At 39.1% G+C, this 14,812-nt stretch overlaps 1 protein-coding gene across 3 annotated transcripts in view; it reads left to right on the forward strand.

Annotated features, from left to right (window-relative positions):
* CSMD3 (CUB and Sushi multiple domains 3) overlaps positions 1–14,812 on the forward strand; it is a 1,183,531-nt gene that overhangs the window by 886,123 nt on the left and 282,596 nt on the right. For all 3 annotated transcript variants that reach the window (XM_075920204.1, XM_075920205.1, XM_075920206.1), the window contains one exon: positions 925–1,041. In XM_075920204.1, coding sequence (XP_075776319.1) covers positions 925–1,041 — 117 coding nt within the window. The remainder of the gene's footprint in view (positions 1–924; positions 1,042–14,812) is intronic.

The following is a 14,812-nucleotide window of genomic DNA, read 5'->3' on the forward strand; positions in this document are numbered from 1 at the left end:
TTAAATTAGTATTTTTCCATATTTGGTTTACTCCATATTAATTTTGCAGTCATTAGAAATCTCTTTAAAAGAAAAGATGCATTGATTTGTTAAGTATACACATTAGTTTAAAGCACACTTTATTTTCTGCTTTTATGAGAACCTGGCCCTATGTAAACCACTTGAAATATACATAGGAAATTACTTCATAATCTAATTTTATTGCTTTATTTAATTGTTTCAGAAACTCAGTTTACATAGCATTTTAAGAATTTACCTCTGACTTCACAAATATAAGTTATATAAAATAAAAAATTGTTTTGCCAGTTTTAGGAATCTGCATTGATACTGCAAATATAATTGATTAGCTTGTTGTTAATGCACTTAAATATTAATCATATATTTGGAAACAAGGGTCCAGCATCTCAACTAATGTAAATCAATGTAGCTTCATTGCAATCAATATTAAGTCAAGAAGTCTCAACTTTACTTCTTGATGAATAAGTTGATTTGTTCTATACTTTGCTTTTGCATTGTGGGATTATTGGAATAAATTCTTACTGAAGTATGGACTACATAATCTGCCCCTTCATAAGACTGTGAAATATCTGAAAATGAATGATAGAATTCAGTGGAATGAATAATGGCATATTTCATATACAGAAAATTGTTATTTGAGGATTGTTGATAAAAGCTGTAGAAACATAATGATTCATCCAGTAAACAGCAGAGATCTCTCAACACAACTGACATAAAAGGGAGTTGAAGGCATTCACCCTTCCGGGTGTGGGCCCATAATACACAAATTAAATCTAGTGTAAACATTAAAATAATGCACTGCAGTGTGTTATAGAAACATGCAGCAGATTAAATCAGTATTAGATACATTTAATTCATTGCCCTTTGAATGACACATAGTTTACTCTATCTATCTTTACTTTCTAGCACCATGTGGAAGCAGGTCAACAGGCTCTGAAGGCACAGTATTATCACCAAATTATCCAAAAAATTACAGTGTTGGACACAACTGTGTTTACTCTATTGCTGTTCCCAAGGAATTTGGTAAGTAGAATGAGTCTCATTTTTGTCTGTTTCTTTCATACTTGTAATTGCTTCTCCATTACTTATCTCTTTGGATGGATTTTGTTTTACATATATATATATAGTGTACTTCAAATGAACTGTTGTAAATTGATAGTGCTAGTTAAAGTTTTGAAAATCAGTAACTTTCTGTCATGTCATTTGAATACGAGTTATGATATTTGTGAAAACTAACATTTTTTGAAAATATTGCTGATTTATTCATCAATAGTTTAGGTAATGGTATGAGGAATATGCTTCAGAAATATAATGTTTGTGGATGATACCAAGCTGGGAGGAGTTGCAAGTGTTTTGGAGTATAGGGTTATAATTCAAAATGATGTGGAGAAATGGTCTGAGGTAAATAAGATGAAGTTCAATAAGGAAAAACGCAAAGTACTCCGCTTAGGGAGGAACAATCAGTTTCACACAAACAAAATGGGAAGTGACTATCTAGGAAGGAGTACTTCAGAAAGGGATCTAGGAGTCATAGTACACCACAGGCTAAATATGAGTCAACAATGTGATGTATTAGCAGGAGTGTTGTAAGCAAGACACAATAAATAATTCTTCCATTCTACTTTGTGCTGAGTGGGCCTCAGTTGGAGTTTTGTGTCCAGTTCTGGGTACCACATTTCAGGAAAGATGTGAAGAAACTGGAAGAGGTCCAAAGAAGAGCAACAAAAATGATTAAATTTCTAGAAAACATGACCTATGAGGGAAGACTGAAAATACCAGTAATTGGTTCTGTATAGTTTGGAAAAGAGAAGTTTGAGAGGGGACATGATAGCAGCTTTCAAGTAGCTAAACAGGTGTTGCAAGGAGGATGGAGCATTTGTTATGAAGCCAGCTGTAGTATTACAAGAAGCAATGGACTTAAATTGCAACATGGGAAGTTTAGGTTGGATATTAGTAAAAACTTCCCAATCATTAGGGTAGTTAAGGACTGGAATAAATTGCCTAGCAGGGTTGTGGAATCTCTATCATTGGAGATATTTAAGAGCAAGATAGATAAACATCTGTTAGGGATGATCTAGATGATGCTTGGTGCTATCATGAGAGCAGGAGACTAGACTTAATGACCTCTTGAGGTCCCTTGAATTCTATTATTCTATTATTTTATTTTTAATCCACTATAAATGTTGATGTAATACAGATGTGCTATTCTTAAAATAGTGGGACAAATTTAGCACTAGTACAAGTTAGTGTGATTATTTGGCAGTAATTCTGTGCTGAACCTCCAGGATGTGCTGCACAGAAATGACAATGCAAGAGGGTGGAGGAAGGGCTATGTTGTCACTTAAGTCACAAATATATCCTCCCAAGATTGCACTAGCAAAAAGGTGTAATATAGGCACTTAAGTCACAAATATATCCTCCCAAGATTGCACTAGCAAAAAGGTGTAATATAGGCACTTATTGGACTTGTCTGATTTACAGCAGCCTCTCTCTACCTGCTTATCGGGTGCAGCACTGGCCAGACTCTCTGCAGTGCTGTGCCTAGCAGCCCCAGACCCCACATGACATCTATATAAGGGTTTATGAGGCAATCTATGGTACATGCTACAGCTATCTTCTGCAGTTTTCTTTTAAAGAGATTTCTAATGACAGCTATCTTCTGCAGTTTCTACACCATAGGAATCCTCCCAAAGCTGTATACATGCCTTCTGTGGCCCCTTTATGCCACTTACGGCATGTATCTGACATAAAGTGGCTGGAGAGAGCAGGAAGATTTCCGCATATCACTTTATTGGAACTGGTCTAATTTTGTAGTGTCTGATAACCAAAGCATTAATATATAGGATGTCAAGTATCAGAGGGGTTAGTCTGGATCTGCAAAAACCAGTAGGAGATCACTTCAGTCTCCCTGGCAAAAAAAAGTCAAGACCAGACTTCAAAGAGAAACTGCTGAGTTACAGTTCATCTGCAAGTTTGACACCATCAGCTCAGGATTAAACAAAGTCTATGAATGGCTAGATAACTACAAAAGCAGCTTCTCCTCTCTTGGTAGTCACACCTCCAGATCAGTTGCTAGAAGTGGGCTCCATCCTCTCTGATTGAATTAACCTCATTATCTCTAGCCTGATTCTGTCCTGCATATTTATACCTGCCTCTGGATATTTCCACTACATGCATCTGATGAAGTGGGTCTTTGCCCACGAAAGCTTATGCTCCATTACATCTGTTAGTCTATAAGGTGCTACAGGACTCCTTGTCAATATATAGGATGGTAATCTTCAGGTATACCACTTTATTGAAAAGATGTATCAGTAAAATGATTCATTGAGAGGAGATAGAAAAAGTGTGATACAGAAATATGATAACTAAATCTTAGTATATATTATATATTTACTTCAGTATAATTACATTGCTCAAGGATTTGAAAAATCCATCCCACTTTACACAGCACTATGTTGGTGTGAGAGCTCCTTCTGCTGACATAACCATTTCCTCTCACAAAAGTAGAGTTAGTAAGCCAATGGAAGGTCTTTCCCCCATTAGCTTAGAGCATCTTTCTCCCAATGTGCTCCATAAGAGTAAGGAAATTATTTCACTGTATGAAGGATATAATGAAAATTTGGACAAAAGGAAAGATGAATGTCCTAATATTGTAATAAGGTTTCACGAAACAGAACATTGTGCTCAATCTTTAAACTGAGGACCAAATAGCTCATATTATTATTGATTTCTGAGTCATTAATTAGCTTAAATCTGGGCAAGGCTGCTAGTTACTGAAATTAACATCAGCTTCTGATTTAATATCTAATTAGGAATTAATTGAAGTTCTAAATACAATTTTTGCAGTCTCTACAAATCTCAACAGACACTCAGTTTTGGAGAGATAGAGAGAAGCAATTGCCTTTGTCCCATTAGCAATATGTCCTACAATATCAGGTTTTTGGGTAAATAGCAGAAAATGAGGCCATGTCTACACTAAAAGGATGATTGCCGCTGCCACAATTGATCTTGTGGTTGTGGACGCATTGGAAAGTTCCAGCAGAGGGCAACCAAAATGTTTAGGGGGCTGGAGCATATGACCTATGAGGAGAAGCTGAGGGAGTTGGGTCTGTTTAGTCTGCAGAAGCGAAGAGTGAGGGGGGATTTGATATCAGCCTTCAACTCCCTGAAGGGAGCTTCCAAAGAGGATGGAGAAAGGCTGTTCTCAGTAGTGACAGATGGCAGAACAAGGAGTAATGGTCTCAATTTGCGGAGGGAGAGGTCCAGGTTGGATATTAGGAAAAACTATTTCACTAGGAGAGTAGTGAAGCACTGGAATGGGTTACCTAGGGAAGTAGTGGAGTCTCCATCCCTAGAGGTGTTTAAGTCACGGCTTGACAAAGCCCTGGCTGGGTTGATTTAGTTGGCATTGGTCCTGCCTAGATCAGGGGGCTGGACTTGATGACCTTCTGAGGTCTTTTCCAGCTCTATGATTCTATGAGTCTATCTTCCGGAGTTCGATTTAGCAAGTCTAGTTAAGACTTGATAAACTTAACTCAGAAGATGCCCCCACCAGCATCCAGTACTCCTCCTTTTGTGAGCATTTCCTTCTGTCGGCCTCCCACTGTGGAGATGCTGCCAAGCTCGGCTTAAGATAAGCTGACTCCAGCTACATATTCTACATAGCTGGAGTTGGGCATCTTAAGTCAGACTGATAGGTGTAGTATAGACCTGGTCTGAGTGTCCTTATTGTTCACATAAATAGAGAACTTCAGTTTCCCATTCCAACTATCTAGCACCTTTCACAAGCCCTTGGGAGGAGAGAGGATGCCTAATACAAATATCGTGTATGCTCAATGAATAAGATGATTTAATTCATTTTAGTGATAAGATGAAGATGTGTAAAGAGCTGTAGGGTAGATAAATATAATGACTATTTCCTCAAAATATTTATATCTGCATGCATGTTATATTGTTCTGACAATACCAATTCCATCATAACTTCCCTCAGTCCTATAGTATTGAAAGCTTGTAGAAGTTATATAGTACTATCTACCGAAAGACTCTCTTTACTAAGGTATGCTGTAACAATGGGTATATGGTTTACATTTTCAATAGAAGACAGTTTCATTGTATGTGTAAATATTTCAGAGAAGTGTTTAAAATATAAGATGAGATAATAAGTGCATCCTTTGATAGTATGTCATTTAGTTTGTAGTTCCCTAGATGAAGAATTGGAGGTTATTTAAATATTTTATCAAAACAGTTTTTATCTGCATTAAGAAGAAAATTTTCTGTGAGAAAGAAGGAGTGGGTGGTGGTGGTGAACTCAAGAGTTAAAAGGAGTTTCACAGTATAACACACCGTTTTATAACAATTTGTTTCCTCATTACTATTTGGAAAAAAATGGATTTTTGTATGGGTAAAAGCTTTTTATACTGTTCTATTTTTTTGTCTTGAGAATTAATATAATCAGGAGGGGGTTAATTGGGGAAGATATTTTAATAAAGTATGAAGATTAAGTTATACAAATAATAAAATAATAAAACATTAATAATTAACAGCAATAATATTTAAGTGTAACATGCTATTGTGCGTCTAAATAGAAAGCAGTAAAAAACAAGTGTGATTTTTGGTTATTCAGAATATTACCTGGCATTTAATCATGTTCCATATTGAACTGATACAATTACCCATGCAGTGATTGTAGGTTGATGTATAATTTGATGGTTTTCATTTAATATTATTTAGCATGGCTAACCAATACAGGGAAATTATTTATCTTAAACTCTGAAATGTTATGATTTTCTGCTTTGTCTCTCAAACTTGAGTTTATCTAGAGTAAACCTACTTGTGTGTGCTGTAGTAGTTACTGTTGTAATTTTAAAAATATGAACTTTAGCAAAAAGGAACCTAACTGAAGTCTATATCATCTTCATTAAAGTTTGTCCATTTTTATACAAGAATTCCAGCAATAGAAAAAATTAGTGCAGTGAATAGAAGGAAACTAGCAGCTAGAAGACTAATGGTACTTTGATCCCTGTAGCCAATGCCAGGCCTGGAGGGAGTATGAAAGGAAAGAGCCTGGCTCAGTTAGGGGCTGACCAGCAAGGAGACAGGAGCTGATTCTGCTGTCTGAAGGACCTGAGCCTGAGCCAGAGCCCCATCTACTTGGCCAGCCACAGGGGCACATAAGCTTCCAACCACATCCCCTGGGGGCAAAAGGGGAGAATCTATGACAAACCCTCACTAAGGAGGGGAACATTTAGACTCTTGAGGCCACACCCCAAACTTAAGAACTATACTCAGGTGGTAGGATGAAATTCCTAGGTCGGGGGTACCAATGTCAAGGGGCTGCACCCTTTTGCTGCCAGTTAATCCTGGGACCTAACCACTAGGCAACCCTGCTGCCCAGGGAATCCAGCCACAGTTTCATTACAGGGGCCTGTGCAAGACATACCTTGCTGGAGCCCATAGCTTAAAATTTTGTGTGGAGATTTCCCAGCCTGATTACTAATAATTATATGTTCCAGTAACAATGTGCTTGTGCGATATGTGTCTTTATATATAAAATAGATTTCAGTAATCTGAGTACAGTGGGGATGCCTAAAACTTCTGTCTGTCTTTAGAGATATTGAAGCTTTCATAATCATTCCCTCTACTTTAAATTAGGAAATGCTATTAGAACTAGTAATATTTGTAAAATTGGGGTGAACTACACTGTGAACCTTGGTACAATTCACTTACTGTTGACAAAACAATGTTTATTAACCATTGTTAATCTTCCATCAGAAAAAAATTTGTTTCCTAAGCATATGAGGCCATATTCCCTCCCTCTGTTACAGCCCCTTTATACTGTCTGAGCCATACAAAGGATCCAGAAAGAGGCTGCAAACTTGCTCAGGATAGAGGATCTCCCAAATGATCTAAAGCCAACATAGCTGGCTTCATAACAACTGCTGCACTCTCTCCCTGCATAAGAGATACTCCAGGAGAGAAAGTAATTTAGGGTTGGAAGAAAAAGGGGTGAGACAGAATGTAGCTCCACTTCACTAATTTTTAGCAAGCATATGGCCCCATATCCAGATAGCATACAATAATGCAGTTGGGAGCAGCTATGCCTAGAAAATGAAAATATTGTAACTGGCTCTCTGACATTCTTCCCCAACCTCATTCTCCAAGCAGACTTCAGCACAAAATGTGTCCCATTACACTTGTTCACAGGTGAAAGCAATAACAAAAATGCACATGAACTGTCCTGTGTCTTAAATATACAGTAACATTATACTGTATATATATATAAACTCATTTTCTAATAGTAGAAACATCTCTCTAGTTATCCAATTTGCATGGCAATAAGTGTGAAACCAGAGCTTTATATCAAGCAATGCACCTTTTATATTCCTTTCTGGAATCTGATTAGCTTATTGATTGTTTCCGTTCCTTTGTAAATGGCTTTGTGCCTCATGCTGAATACTATTTGTGCTCTGTATCTTGGTGACTTCAGATTTATGGTGTCTGTGTGTGTATGCACATGACTTTGTTCATCCCACATATGTGTATCTGATTCACTTGTCTCAGTGCTGTTGGCCTTGAAATAGGTTAGTGAGAATCTGAATTGTGCTGTACAAGTCTTTCTTCACATACACCCTGCAAACATAGGCTTAATTTGAATGAAAGATGACATCTGAACTGAATTGCACTTGAATGTTATTATTATACTGAAGAAACTCCCCTAATATGCTATTGGTTTATGCTTATGCTTGGGATAGGAATACATGGGATTGGAAACCTAATCTCAAAATCATAAACATTTCTTTTGATTCTAAGTGTGCTCTGTCATTCTCATGTAAAATACAAAGTGCATAACCACATGCTCCAAAAAACATTTCCAAATGCTTAATTTGTATACTACACAAGGGTATGTCTATACTGCCACCCTAGTTCGAACTAAGGTGGCTAATGATTTAAATATCCCGGCTTCATTTGCATGTTCCCGGGCGGGCGCCATTTTTAAATGCCCGTAGTTCGAACTATCTGCCCGCGGCTACATGCGGCACAGACTAGCTAGTTCGAATTACAGCTCCTAATTCGAACTACCGTTATTCCTCCTTCAAGGAGGTTAAATGGTAGTTCAAATTAGGAGCTTTAATTTGAACTACTTAGTCTGTGCTGTGTGTAGCTGTGGGCAGGTAGGTCAAACTACGGGCATTTAAAAATGCTGCCCGCCCGGGAACATGCAAATGAAGCCTGGGATATTTAAATCCCGGGCTTCATTTGCAAGTTCGAATGCCTACATTAACCACCCTAGTTCGAACTAGGGTGGCAGTGTAGACATATCCCAAGATTTTTTGTTTCCTTGAATGGCCATGTTTTCATCCCACAAGATAGCAATGCATGCAGTCCAAGAATTGCTTATCAGCAGCCCCTTTACAGGAGAGCTGCTCCTTCTCTTGCTGCTCCAGATGTTAAAAAGAAATTTTACCTCATGATTACAGCTACTTGCACCACCAGAAGGTTTAAGCTGGGGAGGTATTTGCCCAGTTCGCAATGAATATTAATTTAAATGGGAACTGGCTTTGTAGCTACCTTAAAATATTTTGCAGACCTCAATCTTCGGAAAGAGCAGTTTTATCCTACTGGATGCCACAAAACTTGTGTTGAAAGGTGAGAGAATATCCTGCTACTGTCTGAAGACCACTGAAGCAGGATGTTGCAATGAACTGAATACTCTAGGGCTGTGTCTACATTGGCCCCTATTCCGTAATAGGGATGCAAATATAGCACTTTGGAATAGGCAAATCCACGGGGGATTTAAATATCCCCCGCGGCATTTGCATTAACATGGCTGCCGCTTTTTTCCAGCTTATAGATAAGCCAGAGAAAAGCACCAGTCTGGATGCGATCCTCCGGAAAATAAGCTCTTTTCCGGAGGATCTCTTATTCCTACTTTCAAGTCTTGGCTTTCAAGTAGGAATAAGAGATCCTCCGGAAAAGAGCTTATTTTCCGGAGGATCGCATCCAGACTGGCGCTTTTCTCCGGCTTACCTACAAGCTGGAAAAAAGCGGCAGCCATGTTAATGCAAATGCCGCGGGGGATATTTAAATCCCCCGCAGATTTGCCTATTCCAAAGTGCTACATTTGCATCCCTATTACGGAATAGGGGCCAGTGTAGACACAGCCTATAAGTCTTCAGAATGTAAAAGGGAGAGTTTCTAAAGCAAAAAGAGTTGTGGGTGTGGAGAGAATTGGGTTTGAGTGAATATAGAGTCTGAAGGGGACTGGACTAGATGACCTGTTGAGATATTTCCATTGACATTACTCTATGATTCTGTATGTGGCCTGCTAAAAGGATGGAATTTTTATGCCTATGGGTTGAAGTGGGAGGAATTCTAGTGCACACCTGCATCAGGCCAAGACTTATGTCTATAGACCTAAAATAATCCAAAACTTGCATTGTAATTGAAAGCAGATTTTCACACCTTTAGATTTATCCTTGTCTTTTTCAAGATTATAGTTTAGACCTAGCAAAACTGTCAAGATATATTGGAATTTTTGTCTCCTGCAGAAACTCTCACAATATTAAGCTGATGCTTATTAGTTAGTTTATCATGCTGACATATGAAGAGTTACAATTCTTATAATAAATAATTTATTTAAAATATTACAGTTCTGTATTTTCCAGCTTTTCTGACATTTTGTCTGGAAATTTAATATGGTTATTTCCTGAAACTAGATTAGAAGTTATTAAAAACAGCATTACAAAAATGAAGTAAATCATGGGAATAGAACATAAACTAAAAATAATGTAATTTGCTCCTGTTATAAATATTTAGAAGCATATTTGTTTAAAGTAGTTTTACATATACTTATTGTCATTCTATACTAATGATGTTAAGTATTTTCAGAGACCCATATGATACCGTACACTTGATGTGCTGTGTTTTGGTTAATAATAAGTTATTGTTTAATTCAAGGTACAGCTTTTATTGTTTGTAATAATTTTAGTTGTATATTTTTTTCTTTCACCTAACATCTGATATTTATGAGACAATGGGTATACCACAATACCAGAGTGGCCAAGTCTATCAGCAAATCATACCAGTGAGATTCCTTTTACTATAATTACTATGTAGTTTTCTGTGTGTGAAATTTGTTTCAAAAGCTATTTATTTATTACGTATTTGCCATTTACTGTAGATTGCATTTGCAATACCATAAAAAGTTAATGGATTTATTTTTAATTTAATTTTCAACAGTAGATATTTCTCTAACACTGGTAATCTGCAAAGCATATTCTGTAAATTCTAGTGTATCAGTCTATGTGAAGGGGATGCGTGTGAGTGGTGAATAGCTTTACAAAACAGAGAGCTATGCATACCTGACAGTTGATAGTGTGTGCTATGAGAAATATTTCCAAAACATGTGGATGACTTTACCTAACTTACAAAGTGACCAAGCAAAGATTGATGGTTGCATTTTCTATTGCTTCATTATAGGAGCTTTCTAGCTGTTTGCAGTTGAAAGAGGAAAAAATGGGAATTCAGCAGAATGAGAGAGACTGCCTGACACAATGAATTTGTTTCTTATGACATTCACATTTTGATTTATTGGCTCTCTTATTCTCTTCCCACAAATCCACCTTCCCTAAAATGACTTCTAACATTGTAAACATCAGAGGTGCTTCTAACAGCCACCATTAAAAATAAAACACACCTTCTAATAAAATGTTTCCTTCTTAATCTCTCAACCTCTCAGAAAAACTGTTTGGTCCCATTTTATTTCCAAAAGATCCACCTCCAAACTATAGATAAATAGTTTTCTCATCTTGAGATCTATGAAACTTGTGTTTCTTATGGGTTTCATCAATTGGCTAACCACTAATTTGCCAAATTGAACTCAAACAAAACTGCAGAAAAGAGTTAGTACATACATTAATTAAGAGTTTTGAAACTTTGTGTTGAAAATAGATTATGCATCATTGTATGTTTTTGGTGGCTAGTAGCAGGTATACAATACCTTGCATTAATAAAGTAGTCCTTACCACTGCGGATGTGTAATGGGGTTAGGCTCTAAGGCCCAAAAGGCCACTGAGACTGTGATGGGATGGGGTCACAGATGACCCCTTGGCTGTGATTCCTGGGGTGCTGACTCAGCCATTGCCACTGCCACTCATGTTCCCGCTCTCTGAGACTCCTCCCCGTCCAGTCCTGCTGGACCAGCTCCCTGGTCTCCCCCAGCCAAGGCCCCGAGCCGAGATCCCTGCCCCCACCAAGAAGCATTACAGACACCAAATCCCTTCTGGTCCAAGGTGAGTGCAGTTTTGGGTCCAGCTTTCTGGGATACCATTCCTCAAATGGGATAAATCCCCAAAAGAATTATTTAGGTAAACTCCCTTTAGCAATGAAAGGAAGAATGTACACACTGGGAGAATGTTACCCCTCCAGGTAACAATTATTTACACTAGGTTTGATAGAAAATAAAAGTGATTTTATTAAGTACAAGCAGTAGGATCGAAGTGGTAATAAGTGAGAATGGGCAGAACAAAGTAGGTTACAAATCAAAAGAAACAAAAATGCTTGGCTCATTCTACACTGAAATCTCAGTACAAACTTTTCAAACTCACCTTAAAACCTCTTTTACAGCTGCCCTTCCAAACCAGGGCTGTCTCCCTACACTAGGGTCTCTGGCTCCTTCCCTCTGGTGCAGCCTAGCCAAAGACCAAGGCCCCTGATTTCCTATTATTTTTTCAAGAACTTAGGCCACTACCTACCAGCCACTGCTCAGACTTAAGGACAAAAGAGATTGTTTAACAGTTGCTCCTCAAGACATCAAGGGTAACACCATCAATGCCTCATTTACACATTTAAAACCCACAAAGTATTCCCCACTTCATATGTCTAATTTTACACACAAAAATTATACATACATCAAAGTAAGATTAAACACAACCAGCAGATCATGACATAAAGATTGATAGGTTACATGAAATGATTTGATCAAAGCACCTGTGAGTTACGTATATTCATGTCCATAATTTCATGTCATAAAGCATGGGGGAAGGAAGGTCCATCACTGAGACATCCTTCAGGAGACTAGAGTAACTGTGGAGGAACCAGTGAATCAGAGGCCAGTGGGGAATATACAAGAAACTGGAGGACTGGGGGCAGCTCAGTTGCAGCCCAGACCTAGAAGGAAGAAAGTCAAGGGGGCTGGCTGGCGGAACCAAGGACAGCTCAGAGCGGGAAGCTGTTTAAGACATTGTGTCCAGGAGGAGAAGCTCTGGAGGCCCCACTCTCTTAGCCCTGGTCTACACTAGGGAGTTATTTCAAAATACCCACTCTCTTATTTTGAATTAATATGTGGAGTGTCCACACCACTAAGCTCATTATTTCACAATAATGGACTGGTTATTTCAAAATCTGTACTCCTGCCTTCCTCTGGGAATTATGCTTATTTCAAAATGGTTATTTTGAAATTGTTTTAGGCTAGGTCTACACTATAGCCTTTTTCAGAAAAAGCTACACAAATTGTGCTCTTCAATTTGTGTAGCTTTTTCCAATTGCTTTTCCAGAAGAGGCTTTTCCACCATTTGGTCCTGTCTAGACGGGGCCAAATGGTGGAAAAGCCTCCTCTTTCGGAGGAGCCCTTATTCCTCATAGAACGAAGTATACAGGGCTCCCTGAAAAAGTGCATTTGCTTTTCCTCAAAAAACAGTAAATGTATTCCCTTGACATGGTAGAGTTTTTCTGGGATATCCTGGAAAACCCCCGTAGTCTAGACGTACCCTAAGTGTGGATGCTCTACTGCCTCTACTTCAAAGTAATTACTCCTCAGTGGTTTCTGGGCTCTAAATCAAGAAAACATAGCCACAAGCGGAGTGCCCCAAGGATGAGTTCTAAGGCTGGTTTTGTTCAACATCTTTATTAATGATCTGGAGGAGGGGATGGATTGCACCCTCAATAAGTTTCAGGATGACACTAAGCTGGGGAAGAATTAGATACATTGGAGGGCAGGGATAGGGTCCAGAGTGACCTAGACAATTTGGAGGATTGGGCCAAAAGAAATCTGATGAGATTCAACAAGGACAAGTGCAGAGTCTAGAGATGTTATTATTCCCCTTTATTCAGCACTGATGAGGCCACATCTGGAGTATTGTGTCTAATTCTGGGTCTACCACTACAGAAAGGATGTGGACACATTGTAGAGGGTCCAGCAGATGGCAACCAAAATGATTAGGGGGCTGGAGCACATGGCCTATGAGGAGAGGCTGAGGGATTTAGGCTTATTTAGTCTGCAGAAGAGAATGAAGGGGGATTTAATAGCAGTCTTCAACTTCCTGAAGGGAGGTTCCAAAGAGGATGAGAGAGGCTGTTCTCAGTAGTGATGGATGGCAGAACAAGGAGCAATGGTCTCATGTTACAGTGGGGAGGGTCTAGGTTGGATATTAGGAAAAATTATTTTACTAGGAGGGAGGTAAAGTCCTGGACTGTGATACCTAGGGAAGTGGTGGAATCTCCATCCCTAGAGGTTTTTAAGTTTCAGCTTGACAAAGCCCTGGCTGGGATGTTTTCGTTGGGATGGTCCTGCTATGGGCAGGGGGCTGGATTCGATGACCACCTGATGTCTCTTTCAGCCCTAGGATTCAATGATTCAGAGAGATACTTTACAGAGGGTACCAGGATGGGCCCTGTTAGAGGTATAGCCCAGAGAGGGTTTGTGATTGCACATGAAGCTGTGTGACTCGACCAGAGGGCTGAATAGCTGCAAGACTTTTAAAAACTGAGGCTGTGTAGGAACCCACATTGGGCCAAATGAGTGTACTCAGATGAGGTGAGTGCCAACTATATTGTGAAAAAGTACTTTGAACAGATTCTTTGAACAGATACTTTGAACTGATTCTATAAAGATCACTCACTGGAAGACTAACTCATAAGAGATAGTGGTGCCCTCAGTTTTGAGCATTAACTCTATTTAATCTTGAATGCAAATCCCCAGCTAATTTTAATATAGATCTGAATGCCATTTTAGGTCATCTCTACACAGGATATGTTAAATATTGAGTTGGTCTTAGCTACACATCTTCCTTTTAAATTCTGAAGGATGTGAATGACTGCCTAAGGATTTGGCAGGGAGTAAGACAAAACAGGATGCAAAGCAAGGTGTCTAGATCAGCTTTATAGAGAGCACAGGAGTATTCAAAGCATGTTGCTTCCTCAAAATATTTAGGAGTCAGGGTATGTCTACACTACCCCCCTAGTTCGAACTAAGGAGGGTAATGTAGTCATAGGGAGTTGCAAATGAAGCCCGGGATTTGACTTTCCCGGGCTTCATTTGCATAAAGCCGGCCGGCGCCATTTTTAAATGCCGGCTAGTTCGGACCCCGTGCCACGCGGCTCCACGCGGCACGGACTAGCTAGCTCGGATTAGGAAACCTAATCTGAACTAGCTAGCCCACGCCGCATGTAGCCGCGCGGCACGGGGTCCGAACTAGCCGGCATTTAAAAATGGCGCCGGCCGGCTTTATGCAAATGAAGCCCGGGAAATTCAAATCCCAGGCTTCATTTGCAACTCCGTATGACTACATTACCCTCCCTAGTTCGAACTAGGGGGGTAGTGTAGACATACCTTCAGGTACTAAAGTGTACCTGACTCCTAAATATCACCTGTATTTGCAAATCTTCTTCTCTCATTGAATGTTGGAATACATATGATACTTTTTCAGATGACACTATGTGGATACCCACGAGAGAGAGAGAGAGAGAGAGAGAGAGAAAGGATATATCTACACTGCAGTTTTTTTGGAAAACCGGG

Source organism: Pelodiscus sinensis, chromosome 2 (assembly GCF_049634645.1).
Source record: "Pelodiscus sinensis isolate JC-2024 chromosome 2, ASM4963464v1, whole genome shotgun sequence".
NCBI classification, from domain to species: domain Eukaryota; kingdom Metazoa; phylum Chordata; order Testudines; family Trionychidae; genus Pelodiscus; species Pelodiscus sinensis.